This window comes from Girardinichthys multiradiatus, chromosome 9 (genome assembly GCF_021462225.1).
Source record: "Girardinichthys multiradiatus isolate DD_20200921_A chromosome 9, DD_fGirMul_XY1, whole genome shotgun sequence".
Classification (NCBI taxonomy): Eukaryota; Metazoa; Chordata; class Actinopteri; order Cyprinodontiformes; family Goodeidae; genus Girardinichthys; species Girardinichthys multiradiatus.
In genome coordinates this window covers 19110540-19136699 of record NC_061802.1, presented here as the reverse complement: position 1 = coordinate 19136699, position 26160 = coordinate 19110540, and the positions used below count along the sequence as shown (strand labels likewise).

The window sequence follows — 26160 nt, the reverse complement described above, 5'->3', positions numbered from 1 at the left end:
CATCCCACTATTATAAAAAATCTTGTCATACTGTTCCTATCTTGCTATATATGTTGGGGTATTTCAAAGCCATGATATGTTGCTCTTTATGTGAAGAAATTAAGCATGTTTTGGGAAACAAAAGGTTTCTGTCAGTTCTATTAATTATGTGTGTCATTTTGGGGATCCATTTTCTATACTGCCTTTGTTTTAAGTGGCCAAATACTTATTACACGTGTTTATCAGAAAACTAGATATGAGTGCATCGGTTTCGGACATTCCAAGTAAAGAATTTAGCAACCTTCTTCAAGCCAGCTGACTGGCAATGACCAGCAACAGGTTTGCTCCACACAACCAAAAAAAAAAAAAAAAACCTAGTGGCACATTCTGTTGTTTTTCATAAAACTTTAAATCATGGAAATAACATAAAGAAACATTTTCATGTTTTTGAACTGTATCTTTGAACAGAACTGCCAGAGGGAATGATGATCATATAGGCCTAAGAAGGGCCTATTCTAGAGTAAGGCTTTTCAGTGCTTTAAGTAAGTAAATTTGGCCAGTTGTAACTAAAAAGTTGACCATATCTCAATACTTGTTCTAGTATCAAGTGAAATTCTTTTTTTGACAACTCTACCAAAAAGAAAAATAAGATTCCACCAAAGCTGCAATGACATGAGGGATGTGTAGACTAAAAGCTGGATGTTGCTGGTCAGTTAAAACACGTTTTTGGAGCCCTTATTAGCATATTAAGGCAGTAGGCTGGGATGAGAAATTTTGTAATGTCCAAATTCAGAATGTTTCTAGGAAGTAATGCTGAAAACATACAGCTTGTTGTAGATGGGTTGGCCTGCATTGGTTGAACCAGAATTACAACTACTTATCCCCCTCTTTCTGCGGAAACTCAATTACTCAGCTTCTAACTCTGCTGGAATGTGATATCATTGTGTTCAAATGTACATGAGTACAAGAAGGCTTTAAAGGTTCCTGTGCAGATGGTTTCATATTTCCCTAATCATTACTGTAAAATTTGCTTGAGAGCACAAAAAGGACAGATAGGATTGTGGAGTTTCATTCACTGCCATAATTGTTATGTGTTTCCCATTACAAAAACATTATCTGTATGGTACTGGGCCTGTTGCTTTGATGAACACAGTGGTTCCAAAAGACATCCGAAACCAAAGTCAAAATTAGTTTTCAGAGGCAGCAATAAGGTTGTTTTTCTTCTACCATGAAAAACATCTTAAGACTTTTCTGTTGGAATTTTACAGCTCACAAGCCATAAGCATTTCCAGTCAGAGCCAAGCCATTATATAACAGTAGTTTGTACCAGCGACATTCTGTGTCCTTTTATGGGAATTGGTAGGAATGAAGCCTAGGAAGAGATCTGTGCTTCACAGAACACTGCGTCAAAACACACTTTCATCTGTATACACACATTGTGTGAGAGTAATCTGAGAAGCAAATGTTTATCCACTAAATAACAGAACACAGGGCAAAAGCAATACATTAGAATATACGTTACAGTGCCTTACTAAAGTATTCATACCTCTTGAATTTGTTCACATTCTTGCACTTTACAACCACAATTTTAAATCTATTTTCCTGGGATATTATATATAAGACTAACACAACATAGGGGGTATTTGTGAGGTAGAAAGTAAAGGATATATGGCTTTCAAAATTTGTTGTGATGAGCATTCTGTATGTACTTATCCACCTAAAGAAAATCTAGTGCAACCAATTTGCTTACCAAATAAAGGCCACTGATGAAATGCAATTCAGTATGAATACAACTGTTCTGTGAGGGCCTCAAAAGTTTGTTACAGAACATTAATGAACAACCCTGATAAAAGACCAAGGAACACAGAAGACAGGTCATGGATAAAGTGGTGTAGTAGTTTAAGGCAGAGTTGGGTGATAAAACAAGATTCCAAGCTACGAACATTTAACAGAACTCTGTTGGATCAATCATCTGAAAATTGAAAGAGTATGACACAACTGCAAATCTACCTAAACTAACAGGATGGGTAAGAACAGTATTAACCAGAGAAGCAGCCAAATGATCCATGTTATCTCTGGAGGAGCTGCATTGATCCACCATTTAGGTGGGAGAATCTGTCAATAAGATAACTATTAACTGTGAACCCCACAAATCTGGCCTTTAAGCTAAGTGGCACGAAGAAAGCAATAAAAACATATGTTTGCAGTTTGCCACAAGGCATGTAGTGAACAAAGCAATTGTGGAGGAAACTGTTTTGGTCACTTGATATGAAAATTCAACTTTAGGCCCTAATGCACAACTGTTGTGAAGCAAAAAAAAAACAAAAATAATAATAATAATAATACTGCACACATCACCCTGAAGCTAAATATACAGTAGGTCAATCATAGAAAACTGTGCAGGACAACAACCCTAAAAATACAGCCTGGGCTAAAATGGGGTGGTTTATATCTTATTTACATTGTAATGCTCCAGTAAAAATCAGGAACTGAATCCAATAGAGAATCTGTGGCAAGTCTTGTTCACAGACACTCACTTCTATCTAACTGAGGTTTAGGTATTTTGCAAAGAAGAATGGACAGATTTTTAGTCTCCACCAAAGCTGGTGGATACACAATAAAATACAGCAGTAATTTCACCACAATTAAAATAAAATAATTAAAATAAAATAAAACAAGGTTTTATTTTAAAATATAAATTTAAATTATGTAATATGTTCTTTCCAATTCATAATTATGAGTTACTCTGTGTTAGTCATGTAAACTTCCAATGAAATCTTTTTAACTTTGTGGTTGTAACGTGACAAAATGTGAAAAACTTCAAAGGGTGTGAATACAATTGAGAGGCACCACAAATAATTGTTAGCATCTACTGTACCTTTGTTTGAGCTTATCATTTTATACAAACATTAAGGGCATGTGTTTATTCTGTGTTTTACCTCAGAACAGATGGCTGAATTACAAGCAGAGACAACAAGAGGTGGCAAAATTTACAACAAAGATAAAACAGAAACTGTGTTTAAGATTTAAAAGTGATAGACGGGATCAAAAGTGGAGATGGTAGCCTGTCCTCTCTCTAAAAATGGAGGCATGTTTTTAAAAGCATCAGGCACTCAGTGTTAGAGCTGTGGCTGCACCCAAATGGCAGAGAGGAACAAGAGAACATAAAACAGATTCAGGAAATAAACCATGAAGGTAGAAGTCAAATCAAAGAATAGTTTCTAAATGCCCCCATTTATGGCTGGCAAGTTCTCAAACACCCACTTGACAACAGGGATCTGGTTTCTCTTCTATCCTCATTAAGCTTTTGTATAATGATATATTATATTTGTCTTATATACAGGTATTGGTACTGATGTAGCATAGCCCCACTGACTTTCTTATAATGGTATAATTAACATGGTGAAAGCAAAAGCCTCTAGAGAAGACAAAGCATTTTAATAAATCATCCATGTTAATCTACACAAACAAGTGTCTAAACAACATTTGGACACAGTGATGACAATTGGAAACCTTGTACTGCAGATGGCAGCAAAGTCCTTTGGCATTTTGTTTTAGTTAGAAACAGAAGATGTAGGAATGTGACATCTTTGCTTAGCAAATTTACCAGCTGTATTCTTACATGTTTGAACATTTTACAAACCATCTATCCTCCCTTCTTTGTCCATCAGAATGTCATCCTGCTCCTCAGTTATGAATAGTAGCATGCAGTGACAGTGATTTGATGGGTGAATGGAGCAGATCCATCACTTATGCTTTGAACACAAAGTACAAGAGACGCAAGGAGTTAGAAGATCTTCTGCTGTCTCTACATTTTATTTATTGGGGATCCATGGCTGCTCATGTTCATCATCTACACTGAGCTGCTCTCTTCGCGACAAATCAGTAAACATGCAGCACTGCGGTCCCCTGACACCTTTATGATTCTGGTTGCAGTTCAAATGTCGGTAAATCTCCTAATATAAATGGCAGTCATAAACATCTAATGGGCTGCCATGAATATTTTAGAGCCCTGAATATCATACAGAAATGACCTCTGGAAAGCTACACCCTTAACAAGACACATTCCTCAGATGGACAACCTCCCCAGCCGGTGCAAGACAAGGCCCTTTTCTGTTTCTCTGGCTTTTTTTTGTTCCCTCGTAGCGTGATTGGATTGATTTGTCATTTGCAAAAGGAAAGAGCTTGGCCACGGGGCTGTGGATAATCCAATTTATCGCTTTGCCATTTATTACAAATTTCTGTGGCTTTTGGGTCCACTGTCACATCGATTCGTTGATTGCTTGCTTAGCTGGGTCCTAATGAGCTGCTGTCTGAATCACTGCATAATCGCCGCCCTAATTCACTTCCTCGCCTACCCTGACACTCGGTCTGTTGGCTTGCCACTATTACAGCAGAAAGGAGTGGAATATCTCTCTGAACGGACAATTAGGAACATCCTTTCTGAAATAGGAGGTTTCATTGTGTATATATTACCCCTTGAAAAATTAAAACATTTTCCTACTTAGCTGAATGTTTTTACAGCTTGGGTTGATGTTAAAATCTGGGTTAAACATGCATGTTTTCACCTGATCTACATTTAAATAACACCAGCAGGAATGTGAATTAAAGATCATTTTTGAGGATACTTGTTCATTCAAGAATTTATCATTTAAACTGATTGATTTGAGGTAGGCTACTGTCTCACATTTTGCTATTATATGTAAGTATTAATGGTTCAAGAGAAGTAAAGTGGGTCACACATTTTCACTCACTAGAAACCTAGATATTAGTTAAACAGGGTCTATAAATAGCTTTGCAATTTCATTTCTTAAGGTCAATATATGGTAGCCAAAAGATATCATAAAAGGGTAGAGTTTGCTTAAGTTTATATGTTTTAATATGCACTATAAAGAAATTGAGCCAGGAAGAAACATTTTAAGTTATTTTAGGAAGGAAGAATTATTTCCTTCACCAGTGAGGCATTAAAGTATGACCAAGCAGTTGAGATGACACTGATTATCTTGTTGTCATTGCACTGGCTAGTGGTGGATATATTAGTCAGAACGTGAACATTTTATCCTTGGAGTTGGTCTCATAGAAGCAGGAAAAATGGGCACGCATAAAGATTTGAGAGAATATGAAGGGTTAAACTGGTATGACTACACAATTGGGTCAGAGAATCTCCAAAACTGCTGGTTGGTTTTGGGTGTTCCTGGTCTGCAAGGGTCAGGGTTATCTATCTATTAAAATTAGTTTTCTCTAGATATTAAAAGCAAATGTTTTCTTATATGCAAATCATACAATACTGTCAATATTTTAATTTGAAACAATATAAAAACTAATAACTTCTGAAATGTAAAATGTCTGGTCTCAACAGCTTTAAAACCCATCATTTTTACTTCAAGGTGAGTAGTTATTTGAAGACCTTCTCCTGGGGACAGATGAGAGAGCAAATACCACCAGGTGAGGGGTTTACCTCTGCACCAATATCAGCTTGGCTGGGTGGCATTTATCAAGCTTCAAGAGGGGCTTAAGGAGACCCCAGAATGTTTGTGAAGAGGCTGGTGGATAAATATAGGAGGGAGCTAATCAAGCCATCTATCAACAAAAGGATGCACCATCTGTTTGCTTCATCACTTGTCCTGTGGCTGAGATATATCTTTTTTTATTTTTGGATGCAAGTTCCAATCTGTTGAGCTAAAGTACATGCTGATGTAATTAAACTATTATGGCTTAAGAACACATACAGGGGTCGGACAATGAAACTGAAACACCTGTCATTTTAGTGTGGGAGGTTTCATGGCTAAATTGGACCAGCCTGGTAACCAGTCTTCATTGATTGCACATTGCACCAGTAAGAGCAGAGTGTGAAGGTTCAATTAGCAGGGTAAGAGTACAGTTTTGCTCAAAATATTGAAATGAACACAACATTATGGGTGACATACCAGAGTTCAAAAGAGGACAAATTGTTGGTGCACGTCTTGCATTCTGTGGCTATCAGACATAACAACTTAGTTCAATGGAGGCTGTATTTTTTTAAAGGCAGAGACTAAAACAGAAAAATGCTGTTGGCAGTAACAATGTAATAGAGCAAAAGAGAAATAGAAAAAAAAGACTGCTGAAACCAAATTTCCACGTGTTGTTCCAATTTAATCTTCAAGCTAGCATTAGCCCTGCAGCACAGCTGGCCACTGTAGGAAATTGAAAAGTAGCAGTTTAGAATTTGCATAAGTCATTGTTTTAAAAGTAAAGAAAATGGACAAAATCCTTTTTGGGCTGTCAATGACCCTTTGATAGATTTGGTTATGTTATAATCAATTAGAAAATTGATTGAGTATAGGTTTTGATATCGATGTTGCTGAATTACGTTGCTTTAAAACGTCTGATTAACAAAAATTGTGATGAAAGTTCCTTTAACTTTGAGTGATGTGTTGCAGGTATTTATAGGATAGGCTATTAACTGTAATGCTAAAGGCATATCACTACGATAATAGTATAAACATAGAGTATTTTCAGTTAGGTATATATTTTGCAGAACACCTTTTAATGGCTTTCATTGGGAAAAACTGCCATTCTTCATGCTGGGTTGTCTCAGCAGTAGTCCTATAACAGACCACCGTTGTCTAGGGTGTGCCCTCTGCCTCGCTCCATGGCACCTGTGGGAGATTCCACTACCAAACAAGATTCCAAACAAGATCAATTGGTTACAAAGGTGGAAGCATGAGCGTACACACTCATTTTAAATTTGATGCCAGAAACAGTTAAAAAACTGGGTCAAGATTCAGCTAGAAACTCTAATGAGTGATAAAAACATGGGTGGAACACCTCTGAGGTAAGGATGTTTGAGGACAAGATGCTAATATGGTTGCTCTTAATGCATGCTTTTATAAGTTTTTGAGTGCTACTTTACCAGGCTAAATAATCTAAACGTGTCACCTGATGAAACCTTTGTCAAATTGCAAAATGAAGTATTAAAATAATTGTTCAGGAGCTATTATCCTCAAGCAATAATGGAAACATCATCTACAAAGCCACAGTGATTTGTCTACTAAGTTCCCAAATAAAACAGTGGATAAACCTAGGAAATATAATGAAGACGTAATACAGCGTTGTTTAAATGAGGCTGTTATTAACCTTATTGTTAGACGTTTACATTACACAAAAAAAAATACATTACAAAAAATAAATAATAATAATATATATATATATATATATATATATATATCGACATAGGTGGCAACAAAGCAACAATGTGACAATAGCCTGTTATAATCTCCTTATTTAAAATGATTTCTTTTACCCTACACTAACTTTTCACTGTTGAAACCAGATATGTAAATAAACTGTAAAAGAGAAATTTTTTCTGTGTCTGACATTTAATCAGAATGAACATTTAATATTCTAGGTCTGTTAGGATTTCCAAAATTATTTCTATTTGCTAAATGAGATATCTGTTTTTATTGCAGTCTTCAAAGCCAGAAGTTTACATGCACTAATAAGAATGTCATCAATCTGGGAAAGCAGGGATGATCACTTAAATCAATTATTTTCCTAGTTTTATCATAGTTAAATGGAGACACAGATGTGGATGTAGATTGTGGTAACACCTCAGACACCCTGATTACTACTGTGGTTTTATGAAAAAAAAAATCAAATCAGGCAAGATAACAAGAAAGGAATTGTGGACCTCTAGATGTTTGGTTCATTCTGGGGTACAAGTTGCCTGAAGGAGCCACATTCCTCTACAAGAAGAGAATGGACTGAAATTCCAGCATACTATTGTGAGAAGCTTGTGGAAAATGGCAAAAATGTCAGAAGTCATAGAAAAAAAAATCTAGTCTAAAAACATCTTTCATTATTGCGGCATTTAGCTAATAATTAATCTTTGTATTCCAAACTGAGATAAAACAATAGATGTTTAGTCTGATTTAATGTCAAACAGGAAGAAAAAAAAGAGTGTCTTTTACAACAGTGTATGTAAATATTTGGTTTTAATTGTACATGTCACTGTTGAATATAATATCAGGGTAAATGGGAAAAACAAAAGCACAAAGTGGTTTTCAGACAACATTTCTTTAATACAAAGTCAACATATCTACATACACAGTGGCTTTAAACCAATTATTGTTTCAGTTAGAAGTAACAGTTTGAAAGTGGTAGCACTTGGCCCTCATATAAAGGAAAAATGGTTTGCTGAGTTTCGGTTCTTTTGTCGATATGTACTGTATACGTTTTGTTCTTTTCAATATGCCTTTTTTTATGGTCACTGTTACTCCCTAACCTTTCCACAATATCTAGCAACATATTCCAGAAAATTTAGTGGCTGTTTTCAAAATTGTAGCATCTTTACTTGAAACCAAAAGAGTAACACATTGCACAAGATTTGAGACGCTTCCACAGTTTCAGAGTTGGCATGGGCCCTTTAACCAGTCTCTATGAATTCTAACAGCTCACAGTTCATTGAGAAACCTCTCGACATGAATTTGCAGCATGTTTTTGTAGTCTCAGTCCGTCCTTGGTTGCATCCCACTGTTGTGTTTCCACTGAGTCCTGATTTCTTTCTGCATCCCATCATGATTAAACAAAAACAATATGGTTTTATACAAGGCAACAGGGAGAAAAATAAGTTGAAATGTTGCAACTGTATGGCCTTTACAATAGCTGTTTTGTTTTTTTTGTTTTTTTTTTCTAATTATACACATTTATGAACTAGCACCTTGCCATTGCAGGTACTTAGACAACTTGAGTTTTTTTTTACAGATGCCTGAGAAACACCTCTGTGAAAAGTAGAGTTTCCAACAATTTACACCCTTATCATTTATTCTATTTCTAACTTAAGAAGGGTAAATAATTTAGCAAAAATCTGTTTATGAGGCCCCTTTTGTTACTTTTGTCCATGCTAATAATGAATAATGATTCTCGTGGTTAGTTGGTATAGAGACACCCAACATATTCAACCTGCGGATCACTGATCCTGATTTGTGTGCCCCTCATTCAGGCTACGGGTGGGGGAACATAGCCAGGTAAGTTTCCCAGTTTGACTGCTAGCAGGGGAAATTAAAGGCTGAAAAAAGCGAGAAGTAATTAAAGACCAGTGAGCATGGCTAGAGAAAAGAAGGTTTGAGAAAACAGGTTTCACAAGAAGCTGGAAACGAGCAAAACTTCGATCTGTGCATTTGTTTCCCCCACTAAACGTATGAGATCTTTAGGGTCAAATGATACATATATTCTATATATATTTGATTATTTACACGTATACTCTATATCATAGTAGATGTCTAATAAAATCAATGGCAACAAAATGTCTGAAAATATAAGTAAAAAAAGAGAACTTTAAAAGGATTTATCTTCAGATTGTGAGGGTTACAGTCTGTACATAGTCATACAAGGTACAGTACATCATTGGCCTGATATAGACATTAAAAATGCTGAGTGATGAACGTTGACAGTTGTAGACCTGATAAAAAAAGAAAAACTACAAAAAAAACAAAACTAAATTAACAAGTTAGTAATGATAAAGAAAACACTTTAAAATACAGCTTCACTATCAGTGTAAGTTAATTCCAATGGACAGAAGAAAACAAAATATCAGACACAAAGATGACATCCCCTCAGTTTTCTTGAAGAGACACTTAGGTTCTCCAGATAACAATAATAATAATAATAATAATAAAACATATTTTCAAAGACTAGAACTGACAGGTATAAAACATATTGGGTGAAAAGAAAAATTTATTTCATACTAATTGTTTGGATATATCTTCAGATTCTGCGTTTAAATATATATGCCTGCGTAAGTGGCCATATATATCTCTATACAGAGAGACATATCTCTCTGTATAGATATGTATGCACCGCTACACTGTCATGTTATACTTAGCACTTCTACTGTGAAAAAATAGAATGTCTTTTAACATAATATGGTCATATAAGCTTTTCTCTTATCTTCTGCTAATTAAAAAAATGTGACAAACACACCTTTGTTAAAAAAAAAACTAAACCAGAAACAGAAAATAAATGCTAACTATGTCATGTAAAATAAGTCATCATAATACAACATTAATGTTTTCATAGTGTTACAATAACAGTAAGGCTTTTTTGGAAATCAGAAAGGATCCCACACAGTTCTGTCCATAGCTCCGTTGTTGTGTTTTGTGCACATCCACCAGAAAGCCCTCACAGAATCCATTTGCTCAAGTGTACCAAAGCGCCATCTTTGACATGAAAACTTGGAGGTTTTAGCTTTTTTTTTGCAGTTGAATTGTGGTGTTTGTTTCAAGTTTATTCTCTGGTTTGCCTTGGGGATGTGCAAGTTACAGAGAAATTTTCAATTGGGATCCGACGTGGCTACTATGTCACCCACTGGGTCATCGTCTATAAACTATAAGTGGAAAGGGGGGCAAACACCAAAGTGTCTAGTTTTGTTTGTCGACCAGTTACCAAACACACATACAAGAAACTTAGGGTCAATTTGTCAACCACATTAATGTACAACTTTGTGATCTCAAACGGCCTTCACCGCTCTTGAGTTTCTTGTACAATGATAAAGGTGATTATAGAGGAGGCTTGGAAAAAATAAAAACTGAAGAAAAAAAAAGCAGTGGTGGACAATGGCGTCATGTGGATGCACTTTCTGTCATGCCCACCTGGGCGTGAGGAGTTAGCAGAGCTGGTATTTATTTTGTTCATCAGTTTTCTCTTTTTCAAAGAGTCACACGTACAGCATACACAAGATAAGCAGCAGGTTTAGTTTTAAACAGAAGAGAGAACTGAAAAAGAGAAAAGAAAAATAGATTTTTGTCCTCAAAAGACAAAATAGTTCCAAACAATGACGATGAGCGTTGGTCACTGTACACAAAGAAAGCCCCGAATTTGGCAGCGTTTCTTTGTTTGATTAATCCACTTTGTTTCACAGTCTTTTCTCCTCACCAGATTGAGGGTGGATGTTTTCTGCATCTGCCCCTTGATGCCATGGTTCAAAAGAGAGATGCGATTGTTAAAGAACACGGGACGAGGTTGCCGTTTGTGTCATCCGCATGAGAGACAAAGCCAAAGATTCTTGCAATAGACTGGATTTTTCCTTAATTTATCTGTTCAATGAAACGTGGAATTAACTACTGACATTACCTGGTTTAGGATGCAGATTTTACGCATTTATACAACGGAACAAATTTTTCGATATGTGCTGCTGCTTCCTTTTTGACAACCACTGGGAGTGTTCCTTCTTAAAGCTCTGGGCACTTAACAGGCAGTTTGGTGACATTTCTTTAATTCGAGAGGACCTTTTCTGCACAAACTATCCATAATGTGAGTAGAATTGTGTAAACACTCAAGGTTTCCTTTTTACTGCCACATTTAAGTTTTCTTGTTCCGTTTTACAATTTGAATGACTGAAGTTTGGGAGAAAAGGTTCTATTCATTGAAGTCGGCGCAATTCAGCCATTTCTCGGGATAAAACAAATAGTCGATAGAAACACTTAAACCTTTTTTTTACATCCAAAACAGGCATGTGTCCCAGTCTTGGCTACATCCATCTGCTTCTCTTTGATTTTCGCTCCACTTTTCCTTCATTGACGGTTGGTTGTCGCCGCTGTATCACAAATATGTATTTTAGAAGAGAAATGTCCACAAATGTTTATATCTCCTCCACACTGAAACACTTGAGGTAAGGTTAGCAGTCTGACACGTGGATCGATACCCATCCCACAGCTTGAGCCACAAGCTTCTGGTTTCTTGTTGCTGAGAATCGTCTTTAGTTGAAATTATGGGCAATTTTCTTCTATGCCTCAAGTCTCAATTGGAATTTCTCTTTTTCTGGTAGGTTTGGGTGTTATTTTCTAAAAATCTACAGGATCCTGTTTGGTGTTTCTGAATGAGCAGTTGTAAAATTATCAGCTGCTGTCATCATTTCAAATTTGAAAAGTTTCTATGGCTCAGGAAACCGTTGAGTTGGTTGAGGAGGGGGCAACAGGATTCTGAGGGGAAAAGATGGCTTTTTACGTTGCATAGTGATCAAAACTTCCTAAGTACTCCAGAGCTGCGTGATAACAAAATTGGTATTCGTCCTGTGGTAAAGAAAAGAGAAAAATGGATCAGAAAACACAACTGCAGAAGTCTAATATGTTTGCCGAGATTTGATAATAGTTTTCTGTTTACAATAACAACAATTTGTTCAACGTTTTGTCTGTCTTGGACGATTTCTGACCTCAGTCTGGACCATAGCTGGCCTCTGCGTCCGGAGCATCTTCACTGTTTGGAAGATATCTACCACGCCCTCATAACGCATCCTCTCTAAAACTATGCTGAGGGTTATGAAGACTCCAGTCCTTCCCACTCCAGCACTAAATTTAAGAGACATGCAAGAGAAACAGAAAAAGATTAAGCATAGGGCTCATGCACAAACCCACACAAAAACGTACCTTTTCTGATACCAAGGCAACTGCAGGTCCGTCTTAGTGTTTTTTTTTTCTTTTTGTTTCTGTCTCTGTGTCCATTGCAACTGAAATGATTCCATTGCAGTCTCTAATGAATTTATTATTTATTTGTATATCAAGCAGAGCATTATAGCCATACTCCAGTTCTGAAAGTACATCTGTTGGGCCTCTTCTTGGCACTCAGACAACAATTCTGAGTGCTAATCTGCCAGACAGGATACACAAAAACATCTGTCCATAAAAAGCATGTTATATCATACGGAGGTTGATAGCTCTGACTTCCTAAAAAGCAGCAAACGTCCACAGCAGAAAATTATGCATCCAGGTAACAAAAACAGCGGCAGCAAGGAGACAATTTGCATGCAAGAACCCTACAAATCCACTTACACATGTGCCACAATACTTGTCCTCAAGGACACATGCACACAGTACAAATCACGCACGTACATACAAATAACATTTAGTCTCATTAAGCGCCTCCTTCCATGTGTTGGAAGAAAAAAAAAAAAAACTCAGCCTGCTGCTGGTCTCCAGAAATACAGCTTGAGTCTTAACTCAGATGCTGAAATTCTTGAGAGTTGGGTCTGTAAGCTGCTTTGCTGTGAAATGACTTCCACATCACCAATGGAACAATAATTGATATGACAACAGATTTATTTGAGCTTTCTACCTTTGATGCCTCTTTGTAGAATGAGGAGTGAAAATGATGGCTGCAGACGCTTCTTTCTGGCAACTTTGTGTGTGTGTTGGTAGAGAAAGGTTGCTAGTATGATTTTACAACATTTAAATTATAGCAAACTCAGCACTCTAATCACGCAGAACATACAATAACCTCACCATGAGGAACAAAATCTCGCCCCCCCCAAAGCTGCTGTCTTGGACTTTCCCTCCAACCTCCTCCTCTCCAGATCCAAATCTCAAACAGTGGCGAGCCACTGCAGACTGAGAGGATTTGGTGTCCCCCCATTCATAGGACGTAATCATGTCATTAATGACAAAAAGCATGTGGTCCTATTAGATAAAAGCAAAGGAGAGGAGAGGAGGAGGCAGAGCTAGAGAAAAAATATCCAGGAGAACGGATGGATGGGAAAGAAGAGAGAGCAAGAGGATTAAGGAATAGGCAGATGACAGACTGGGAAGTCTGGTGATGGAAAACACAAGAGTAAGAGAAAAGGGAGACATAAGCTCTTCACCTGGAGATAAGAAACCCTGAAAGAGGAGGAAAAAGAGAAAAAGGAGCAAGGTGGTTGCTGTACTGAAAAATAAAAACAATTATTCATCCTCGAAAGAAATGTATTTTCAAAATAGGAAATCTGCCTTTCTCCTTCAACCCAACACCATATATTTTAGGCGATTTTCTGCATTTATCCTATTTATTATTTTTTAGCCTTATATATCTCAAAAATCTCATATGATAGAGTGCAAATATTTCTCCCTAAACCCCAATACATCTGGCAAATGCTACTGAATATGAAAAAAAGGAAGAATATATGATATGAAAAGATATAAATTGTATATTTACCTATAAGTATGGAGTTATTTGGCTTTGAATATTGCATGTTTTAACTGGTATACACTGTCTTGTGGAACTATTAATTCCTTGAATGAATCTTCTCATTTTGACCATTACAGTGATTACATTTCAATGCATTTTATTTGGATATGACTGACCAACAGAATGTGGTGGAAATAAACAATAGATGGGTATTTTCTACAAATAAAAGCCTAAGAAGTGCAAAAAGACCTCTTTACTCTAAAAGCCCTAAATGAAATCCAGTGCCGTAAAGAGTAAACTGCAAATCTAGCAGGCCATGGCCATCCACCTAAAACTGACAGATTGGGCAAGGAGAGCATTAATCAAAGAAGTTATTGCTAAAAAGCCAATTTGCAGCGTACCAAAGGGCACAAGGCAGCAAACCTGCCTAATTCTGTAAATTCTGGCAAGACTTGAAATTTGATGAGCACACTCTTCATCCAATTTGACTGAACTAGAGCTATACAGGAAAGAGGAATGTAAAGTTTAACATGAGTAAAGCTGGTTAAAACATCCCAAAAGACTTGTAGCTTTAACTGCAGTAAAACATGGTTCGACCAATTTTTGATTTAGGGGGTGAAGACATATGTACTCCACATTTTGCAGATTTGTATTTGTAAAACATTTTAAAATCATACCATTTTCTTTCAATTCACAATTAAATGCTACTTTTTGCTGATCTATCACATATCTACATGAATAATTTGGTCTTTTATTATACACTATTCTAATCAATGGTGACTCTACTTGCTCCCCTGGCTTTGAAAAGAACAACATACTGATAGCAATGAGTACGGTAAGGTACCTGTCCTGCAGAATATGTATCAAGATTTCAATCAGGGAATAAAAGTTAAATAAAGACATGGCTTCCAGTTATTTTGAATAGTGTAAACTGAAAAATAATGTTTAAATCTGATTTGCTCAAAGTGCAGTAATATCTGCAGGTAACTGACATTAGTTAATTCAGAAATGTTCAGGATCCCTTAACAGTTCGTTAAAAGAAGCAGACGTGTGAATCTTGCATTTAATAGACCGAGAGCCTTTTTGTCCATTGCACCAGTCCTGTAATAACTACACCAAACACAGAAAGAAATCTTTACCCTTTCCAATTACTGTCTCACAGAAGGGTGAAATCTTTTTGGAGTTTCCTTATGAATATTACAACCCCCAGAGGACCCTTTTCCATTGGGTGACATCATTTTTTATTTTATCATGAGGAAGCTGATGTCATGCTTCATGATGTAATGATGCTTATGTGATGGCAATGTAGAGCAAAAGTGACACTATGGTCCAAATGTCAAACAACTTTTTGAAAAAAAATATATTCTGTCAACCCACCATGTGTTTACCAAAATAATTGTTCCTTTATTTGAGTTAAACCTCAATGGTACAACAAATACTTTATTTTCTAGCCATGTAGCACATACAAAACCAGAGGCATACACAAAATCCATTGTGAGGCTAGGGAAAGTTTGAACTTTTTTAGGCAGATCTTCTTCAAGGTCTAACAATGAATATGAATAATCTGAGTTTCTACCTTTATCCAGCATGCCAAGTTAATGATGTAAGTTACCTTGGAAGCTACATTCCAGGTCATAAAATAAAAAAAGCAACATGAAATGGACATAAAAATCCAAAGAATGGCTCTATCATTTCATTTGTCCCCTCTTTTTCAAATGCCAAGCCTCATCTTAGCCTTATAAATTATGGAGGAAGAAGGGCCTGTTCAGGTGCAGAGGTTGCATTCCACAGAGGCAAAAAAGGAGAGGAGGAATAATATCTGATCTCAAAGTTAGAACTGTGCTGCAGAAGGAGCTGTCCAACAAAACAAAAACTATCTATAGGGATGATTTTATGTGACCCTGATGCCGTCTTTGGAGTTCAACTTGGGGTAAAAATTAAAGGCGAGCAAAACATCACTTTTCACTTTTATGAAACTCCTTAAGGGTTGACATTTAAAATAAAACTAATTTAGTTTATTTAAATTTTTCAGGAGGGAAAAAATTTATAAAAATTTGTACAGTTTGATTTTCCTATGCGCACATTGTTGTGTTTCATTTTGTATTAGCATATCTTTGTGGGACAGATGCTTTAATGCAACTCAAAATGTTCAAAATTGTTAAGTGTTTAAATTACCAACCATTTCCAACCCTTTGTGCATTAAATACAATAAGACAAATTACCTGCAATGTACAGAGATGGGTCCATCCTGACCAAACTGCTCCTTGGTTTTATGAACCTGGCCAATAAAATCAATGAATCCCTCTCCGGATTTGGGTACACCTTGCTCTGGCCAATCAGTAAACTGGAACTGCCTTACTGTCCTGGACTGGCCATCCTGCGAATGAAAGAAAAAAAAAACTGTGACACACTTTAGATTGAGTGGAACCTCAGTTCGTGTTTTCTCCTTTCACCCCACACCAAATTGTTCCCATCTTCTCCCCCTCTGTGCTTCTGCATGTATCTGTACGTATTAAATGTAGGCCCAGGTAAACAAATCAATACTGTATCTGCCAGGACAAGCAATTTCTCCAAGATTTCTCCATGTTGAATAGGATAATCCTGCAATACGATCAATAAAGCAGCCTGATAGATTCGCACAACAAAGGAGGTGAGAAGCCAGAACAGCTTGGGAAGAGGGCTTGGACAATGACAACCAAAAAGGAGACCAAAAAAGAAAATCTCAACAAATTAATCTTAGATTAATTTTTAAAATATTTAGAGCACAGATGGAGCATTGTATGCAAACAAAAACACCTGAACACATCTTTAAACTGAGGCAGGATTGCATGGGGACAAAGGGAGTGATCCAGGTTTTATTCAAGAGAGCTTATTATACAGCCGCACAGTCAATACTTTTGTCCTTGTGAAGGAAAGTTCTTTTCAAGTTGTCAAAGGTAGAACAAATTAGTCAAGAAAGTCAACAGACAAGCAATTTTATACAGACAGGCTGTTTGTTTGATGCCACAAGTAATTAAGACAACCAGGAGTCGGCAAAACTTTAACTTGCAAAGTAGGGTGTTCTTATATTTATAGGTGATTTTACCCTTTTGACATTTTGCACTTTGAAGTTTTTTTTTTCACCCACTTCCTTTAGAGGTAATAAAAGAAGCCATCCTTTGGGCTCTTCATATCAACAGTGTGCCAATTCATAATGACCTTGGGAGGTTTCTTACCTGCTTTGGTAAGTAATGATTTAAAGTATTCTAGTATTAGTTCAGAGTTATTAGCATTTAATCAGTCATATGGCAGAAACAGGGTTCAGAAACACAATCACTAAAAACAGGTTGTAATATATTCTCTTTGGAGAAGAATATATAATTAAATAAACAATTAAATGAAATACATGAGAGAGCATTTATCCATTTTTATGATTATTTATCTCAGTTTATCAAAATATCACCAAGACAAATAAGCTAATAAACTACATAGGTACAAAATGGGTTGACAAACCAGACGTGTTTGCAAAAAAACATTATGTCATAAAAGTGAAACACTATGACAATATTGTTAAAAGTGATTAAATAAAACAATTATTTGGTCTACTTTTTCATCCTGCTGCCCTGATTTTACATGAGCCAATAATTCCCTTGTAGTACAGATGGTGACTTTACCGTGAGAAGCTACTGCATGTCAAAGGATATACATAATCCACCTTCCTGTTCTCTTATTTGTTTCTGCACCGCTGCCACTTAGACGTGCACCCCTGCTTTATTGCACTTGACAAAAACAGTGATCATAATGAGCAAAGATTTGCCTTCTGACTCTCTTTGTTTATCATCTCATGTTTCGTTCCCTGTTTTATGATGCATCACATGTTTTCTTTCTTTCTGTACCTTTGTTTTTCCTCTTAAAAAACATTTAGTCTCAGCAGGAGGATTAAAAATGAAAGAGGGGCAAAGACAACTACACAATGATCCGAGCGTGCTGAAGAAAAAAAAACAAGGCAGAAAAAACTAAAAAGGGAAAATTTAACACACAACCTGAGGGCCCACATGGCGTGCCAAATTGTGTGATTAAATACGTGACTGGCTCTCTAGATGCAAGTGCTGAGGCATAGAGTCTATGCCATTACCGCATGAAGGCTATGCTATTGCTGTGCAGACATGTGGAAACGCGCACAAGCACATTACCGTGCAAAAACACAAGCATACATCGGATCTACAGTATGTGCGACTAGATGCAACTTATAAAATATCTTTAAATGTGCATGCATATAGTAAAATACAGCAATCTTCACAACCACACCCACACATACACAACTCTGTTTATGCTACTATCATCCTCTACATCTCTCCACTTTGTTTCCATAATGGCGATAAGCTTAGAGTGTCTCCTGGCTACAGTTGTGCAGTGTGATAATTCAGCCTGCTGCAAGAAACCTCTGAAATAGACAATGTGTTAACAGATTCTGCTAAAGCAACTGCATGCACGTGAAACTGCATATGCTTTGTTTATAACATGATGGTACAGGTATGCATTTGTGGTGATTGGTATTGCATAAAGATAGGCATTTGTTAGGTCAGTCTTTGAGGTGCTCATAAAATAGAAATGAACGTCTTTGTGCATGTGTGAGTACACCTGTTGCTTTGTATATGCTTAAACGGAGTATAAGCAGGCTTTTCCCACATACATGCATGTGAATTAATGCACAACTCTTTCCATTACCAGTACAAAGACTGCTTTTGCAACTACTTGCCACAATTCCTACAAAATCATTGGATAAGTCACCTTGTTTTTTAATTAAAAACGATTTTTGGCAGAATTTCTGCTGTCTTGTCTAACAAAAATCATCCAGAGAAGATACAATATAAGTGTTATATAACAGGTTTTACACATGTCAAAAGAATAACCGTAATCTTGGTCCAGAACGCTTATCATTATTAAAGCCACCGTGACATCTTGTCCTTTTATAGTTTCTATATGTGACCAAGCTGTCTTTCACTTGTTGAATTTTTCACTTCCTCACTTTACCATAGCTGCAGGTATTGCTCTGCAAACTCCAACATAAATGTTGTTTTTTAAAGGCTACTTAAAACGGAAAATTGTTGCAGCATTTTGGCTAAATGGCGACATAATGACAGTCAGAGAAGGACCAAGTGCTCCTTGACCCCAAGGGCCAGTGGAAGGTGGCCTAATGTCCACTATGGATGTTTAAAAATGGCGGCATTGTCTGAGTGGTCTTTTTATGGCAGTGGTTGAGTGGAAAAGGGGATGACGAGAAGTGGACCGCATGTTCCAGATGACCCAGAACAAAGAACCTGGACTGACTGCAGTAAGAGCTCAGAGCCTCCAGAAATGATGCTCAAGCTCGGTCCATTAAGCTATGTACTGATAATTTGATACAACCTAATTCAGCAGCACAAGAGTTTTATTTGAAAAGCAAATCTGACATCAACTCAAAGTAAAACAATTTTTTTTTGTAATATTAACTTTGTCAATGTCCTTTCAGGAAGTAAGTCCATTAAAAATGAAGTTTCAGCCGAGAAAATAAATTTAACTGATGAATAACAAAAAGATAAAGACATTTATTATGGTCATTTGCAAAGCCTATTTAGCTACAGCAAGTCCTAGGGGGAACTTAGGGGATACCTCAAATGTAAAGAGTTTTTTCTGAGGTTTTTATAAGATTTAGAAATTTTCAGCACAAAATACTTATCTTGAAACAGCTTATACTGCAGTTAGGTTTAAAACAACATGAGGGTGAAGTTGTTGTTTGACTTGGAAGTGTGATAATTCAAGAAACGGAAGTCCACAAAAGCTATGAAATGTGCATTTTTATTAGCTATTGATGACAGTGGAATTTGGCAAATCAAAGATTTCATATTAATGTAGATAAATAGAAAAACCATGTGGTTGAAATTTTACATTTCATTCTTTAGAACGGAGAATAAGGAATAAAGTCTCTAGATTCTGGTATTTTTCCATACTCCATGCCTGTACATTGAACAATGATAAAAGCCAAACCCATACTCTTTCATGGGACTTCATGGGAACACTGCCTAGGCAATAGTGGTCTTTTTGTGCACCTACTAAACAGTTTTTGTAGCTTTAATTAAAACTCATGAAGTTGTGTCAATGTTTAGACCTTATCTCTAAATATTCAGTTGAGTTTATTAGGCCTCAACTCAGTGTCCTTGTTGACCGAAGTTTGGTTTTGTAGACAGTACTTGAAAAGGGATAAGGGAGTCTATTGTCTATCTATAGAGTATCAATATTATGACTTTAACTTTATTAAAAAAAATAAAAAATAAATTACTTACTGATCTTTTTTTCAGCAACGTGAAAAGTCAGAGGTCTATAAAGAACATTTTCTTCCTAAACCTGATGTGAGTGTCTACTTCATTCTTATAACCTGTGTTCATTTAAACCAAGAAATCTTATTTAAAAACATCCATAAGAAGTGTATTTCTCACCCTGGCGTCTGTGACCTTAAACTCCCGAAGGATGTACTGAGGCATGTTATACTCCGCCATGGGATCCACCACAAAGTACTGGTACCGGGCAGAGCGCTCCGCTGGCCAGTACTGGTGACATTTTTCCTAAAGGAACAAAAGGGTTCATAATTAGTTGATTCAGAAATTTCTACCACTAGTTGTTTTTTTCTTTTTAATAATGTAAAGTCTTACCCGGCCCATCTCTCTAAGTTTGGTCAACATGACTACTATAGTGGAGTTGTTTTCCCAGAGCATTCTCCAGAAGTCTTCTGTAGTCTCTGCTAGAGGGCCCTGGGTGGCAATGTATGCCTTTTGTTGCCTGTTTAGGATAAAACCATGAATAAACCATTTACATTTATCTTGATCTTATCTAGTCTCTTTGTTTCAGCTTTCTTACCTGTATCCGTCAATGAAGCTAGCATTGATGTAGTCAGATCCTTCCAGGCCTCTAATTGGCTGCAGGGAGACGCGGGTGGTCTCATAGGGCATGATGTTTACCAGCCGGTTCTTGAACTTGTTGCATGGAAGGTTGGCACTGATGAAGCGTGATGTATGGGCCTTGGAGTTGGCTAAACGCTGGTAGAAAGGGATGTGGTCACAGCTTAATATCTTAAAGAATATCTTGCAAAGAGAGTGAGGTAAAAACAATAGACTCAAAATAGAAATGATTACAGAACAAAAAAAAGAACGTTGAAAGAAAACGAGAGAATGATAGAAGGAAGAGGCCAAAGTCATGGTAGCAACAAATAAAGTAAAACGATGAGATGAGAGAAGGAAGAGAAGAAATGGGGAATGATATAATGTGAAAGAGAGAAAGAGAAAAAAACTGGTGCTATACAGATAAAATGCCTAAAATATCAAAGAAAGAAAGTAAAAAAGCAGAGCCAATCTTAATGAAGTCATTCACTTGTGCTTTAGCTACAACAGCTCAACTTCAAAGGAATATTATTTATACAAAAAAAATGAAAGAAATTCAAAAACTTTGTCCCTGTTTGCATCTCATGAGGTCCTGCTGGGTCAGACGTAAAAAGTGAAAATACATGGCACACCCTGACTAACAAGCCTCTGCATCGAGTGTGTATAAAACAGACAACTCCTCTAAAAGTGGGTCACTAGTGCCTTTGATAACTACAGCCTAGTATGTGTGCATATAAGAAGGGGATGTTCAGCAAAGAAACACACACATTACAAAGTGATCAAAACAAAAAGTGGTACTGCTGCATCATCAGAAGAACCCCAGAGAGAGTTTAGGGGTCAGCAGTTTCCTATGATCAGCCCCTATGGGCTTCGAAGTCTCAACAAAGAGCATATGTGCTATGTCTGCTGGCTTGTTAGCCAGCAAACAGTGTACAGCATTGTCAGAAAAGTATAGCGTATTGAACATCCAATCTTCCCTTTAAAACATACACTACCAGTCAAATGTTTTAGAACCACTTTTTCATTTAATGGTTTTCTTTATGTTTAAGACCATTTACATTGTACGTCGATTCTCATTGAAGGCATCAAAAGCTGTAAATGAAACCCTACGGAAATGTAAGAACTTTAAATATGTTTTATATTTTAGATTGCTTTAGATTTTAGATTTAGTAGCCGCCCGTTCCAGTGATGACTGAAATATTAACCTTTGGCCGTGTCTCAATGCACCTCTGGGAAGTTCTTTCAAGTCTTTGGAAAACTATTTCAGGTGACCACCTCATGAAGCTCATGGAGAGAATGCCAAGAGAGCAAAGTAGTAATTACAGCAAAGGTGGCTATTTTTCAGAATCTAAAATATAACAATGTTTGGAGTTATTTTACACTTTTTGTTTACTATATAATTCCATGTATGTTCATTCACAGTTTTGTTGCCTTTAGTGAGAATCTACAATGTATATAGTCATGAAAATAAAGAGAAAGTGTATCTAAAACTTTTGACCGGTAGTGTGTGTGTGTGTACAGGTCCTTCTCAAAATATTAGCATATTGTGATAAAGTTAATTATTTTCCATAATGTCATGATGAAAATTTAACATTCATATATTTTAGATTCATTGCACACTAACTGAAATATTTCAGGTCTTTTATTGTCTTAATACGGATGATTTTGGCATACAGCTCATGAAAACCCAAAATTCCTATCTCACAAAATTAACATATTTCATCCGACCAATAAAAGAAAAGTGTTTTTAATACAAAAAACGTCAACCTTCAAATAATCATGTACAGTTATGCACTCAATACTTGGTCGGGAATCCTTTTGCAGAAATGACTGCTTCAATGCGGCGTGGCATGGAGGCAATCAGCCTGTGGCACTGCTGAGGTCTTATGGAGGCCCAGGATGCTTCGATAGTGGCCTTTAGCTCATCCAGAGTGTTGGGTCTTGAGTCTCTCAACGTTCTCTTCACAATATCCCACAGATTCTCTATGGGGTTCAGGTCAGGAGAGTTGGCAGGCCAATTGAGCACAGTGATACCATGGTCAGTAAACCATTTACCAGTGGTTTTGGCACTGTGAGCAGGTGCCAGGTCGTGCTGAAAAATGAAATCTTCATCTCCATAAAGCTTTTCAGCAGATGGAAGCATGAAGTGCTCCAAAATCTCCTGATAGCTAGCTGCATTGACCCTGCCCTTGATAAAACACAGTGGACCAACACCAGCAGCTGACACGGCACCCCAGACCATCACTGACTGTGGGTACTTGACACTGGACTTCTAGCATTCTGGCATTTCCTTCTCCCCAGTCTTCCTCCAGACTCTGGCACCTTGATTTCCGAATGACATGCAGAATTTGCTTTCATCCAAAAAAAAATACTTTGGACCACTGAGCAACAGTCCAGTGCTGCTTCTCTGTAGCCCAGGTCAGGCGCTTCTGCCGCTGTTTCTGGTTCAAAAGTGGCTTGACCTGGGGAATGCGGCACCTGTAGCCCATTTCCTGCACACGCCTGTGCACGGTGGCTCTGGATGTTTCTACTCCAGACTCAGTCCACTGCTTCCGCAGGTCCCCCAAGGTCTGGAATCGGCCCTTCTCCACAATCTTCCTCAGGGTCCGGCCACCTCTTCTCGTTGTGCAGCGTTTTCTGCCACACTTTTTCCTTCCCACAGACTTCCCACTGAGGTGCCTTGATACAGCACTCTGGGAACAGCCTATTCGTTCAGAAATTTCTTTCTGTGTCTTACCCTCTTGCTTGAGGGTGTCAATAGAGGCCTTCTGGACAGCAGTCAGGTCGGCAGTCTTACCCATGATTGGGGTTTTGAGTGATGAACCAGGCTGGGAGTTTTAAAGGCCTCAGGAATCTTTTGCAGGTGTTTAGAGTTAACTCGTTGATTCAGATGATTAGGTTCATAGCTCGTTTAGAGACCCTTTTAATGATATGCTAATTTTGTGAGATAGGAATTTTGGGTTTTCATGAGCTGTATGCCAAAATCATCCATATTAAGACAATAAAAGACCTGAAATATTTCAGTTAGTGTGCAATGAATCTAAAATATATGAATTTTAAATTTTCATCATGACATTATGGAAAATAATGAACTTTATCACAATATGCTAATATTTTGAGAAGGACCTGTATATGTATATATGTATGTATGCAGAATTCAAACAGAGTGATGTTTAAAGTAAGGTATGCCCAAAGGGTTAATCTTGCTAATTGCTAATATAACATGATGGAGAGAGTTTAAAATGCAAACTCCAAATTATTTAGTCTTTGTTCTCAATTGATTTATAAAAGATTATTTGAAAAATATGCGGAAAAAAATATTTTAGCATTAAGGTAATCAAAGAATTGCTGATCACCTTTCTGTACTTTTCTATACATTTCCATTGTTTTTTGAAATGAGCTTCAACTCTTTGAGACTAGAACACCTCTTTGCCATAACCCTGATCTTTAATATTAATTAGTCTTTAATATAAAATATTTGCTTTAAACCTATATCTGCACAATGTAAAAAATAAGGATTTCAAATGTTGTTCATTATATTTCCTAAAGTCAGAGTTCCAGAACAACAACATGCGTTTGGACTGATCTCACATTATATTCTATTGTAAAGTCAATTGTGTATATATGTACATTTAAAAAGATATTCTTTATTATTGAAAGCAAAATGTACCGGAGTCAAATTCCTTGTTTGTTTGTACAAACCTGGCAATAAAGCTGATTCTGATCCTAAAGAAAAATATGTAAAGCATCTGTAAAAATGGAATTGGTAAATCTCTATTCTGCAGTCTACACGTCATGGCATCTTTTATCTTTTTATATCAGAGCTCCATTCTCTCTATGTGTTCAGTTGCTCGTTAAAACCAATTTTTGTCTTGTAGCTTGAATCTTGTCCTGAATTTTCATTATTCTCCTTACTTGTATCCGCCTCTTTCTACATTTTCTCTTTAATCTGGTTTTTACATCAGCACCTAAAAGGGCTCAAGTTATATAGAGCCATAGCTGTTAAAATCACAGACCATGCATTGAGAAATGACCCCTGCCTGGCAACCAGCAAGCCAGAAACATACCTTCTAGTTATGAGTGCCAGCTCATTTTCTACATAGTAGTTAGTCAGCTTAATGGTGCGCTACATACATTGTGGATGTTGGAATATTCACCTTAAATCAGGATGCAAATCCAATCTACAACTGCAGCTGTTAATGAGTTGTTGGTATAGCAATAAACTGATTTACAGCATTCTATGCAATATTTTAGGCAAGATTAGTGCGTTTTTAGATTTGACTTCTTTACAAAACATAAAGGACCACAATTGAAAAGTTTTAACATTTTAAGAAATTTAAGCTATCAGCCAACTTTTATCCAACCCCCAAAGTTTAAATCTTCTTTATGATGAGTCTTATGAGGATTATTATGAGTAAATTCAAAATATTCATAAATGGTTTGACTACTACAGACATAAGCGAACAATCATTAGCTCAAGCAAGAAGCTGCCAAGCACTCTCAAAATTATAGTAATTGATGCCTAGGAAACCCATAACATTTTGAAAAGGAACAAAAATTTTTAACAGTTCATTTCCTCAGCTTACAATGTAATTAAAAAAATGTCCATTTACTTGTATCATGGAGGTCAAGAAAAGGGCTGCCTGACTTGTAAAACTTTCCAAGAGAGAACTAGTCATACTGCCAGAAAGGGAAATTAAAGCCCTGGCTAACAGCTAAAGACGTTCTGAAAGATTTAACAGACTCTGGATGTTGGAGCAGTGCAAAGAACAGTTGCAGACAACTGCATAAAAGTAACCATTACAAGATCTTACCACAACTTTCAGAATCTCTGTCAAAATCCTCTTAAAAGAAAGATGCATTTATTAGAAATAAACACTGATCTTAACTTTGGAAACAAACAGTGCTGGACAAAATAGACTTGTGGAATCTGTAAGGAACAGAATCTGAAACACTAAGAACAAGGAAAAATCTCGTAATTCCTAGAATGGGGTTCCAAAATATTTCAATTATGAGTCTATAATGCCCCAACTAAAATCTTATAATATATATAAATTGGGCATTTATTAATCATTATTTTCCACTGCATTGAGGGCTGCTTTTGTACTTGAGCTTTTCTTGTAAATTCGCTAAAAATGACAAACATCAGAATTTGTTTAAATGAAAGAGAAACTTTGTCTTCTTGTTGCATCCAGATCCAAATTTTAATTCTGCTGTTGAACCGAAAATAATTCCTTTTCTGTTTAATTAGAAATTTATCCCAGTAGCTTAGTAGCTCTTTTTTGTTTGGGTTGTAACTTGTGAATTGAACTTTGCAAAATACTTTTTGCAAGTAGATTATGTGCATAAATACCTCTGTGCTCGTGATAGTTTTTCA

General features: G+C 36.7%; 1 protein-coding gene across 18 annotated transcripts in view; it reads right to left on the bottom strand.

Moving 5' to 3' along the window:
* Positions 1-8015: 8015 nt before the first annotated feature.
* ptprsa (protein tyrosine phosphatase receptor type Sa) overlaps positions 8016-26160 on the bottom strand; it is a 305879-nt gene continuing 287734 nt past the window's right edge. For all 18 annotated transcript variants that reach the window (XM_047374444.1, XM_047374455.1, XM_047374443.1 and 15 more), the window contains 6 exons: positions 20764-20942; positions 20559-20685; positions 20346-20471; positions 16113-16267; positions 12167-12302; positions 8016-12026 (listed from right to left, as the gene is read on the bottom strand). In XM_047374444.1, the coding sequence (XP_047230400.1) occupies positions 11958-12026; positions 12167-12302; positions 16113-16267; positions 20346-20471; positions 20559-20685; positions 20764-20942 (792 nt within the window). In that variant the 3' untranslated portion in view covers positions 8016-11957. The remainder of the gene's footprint in view (positions 12027-12166; positions 12303-16112; positions 16268-20345; positions 20472-20558; positions 20686-20763; positions 20943-26160) is intronic.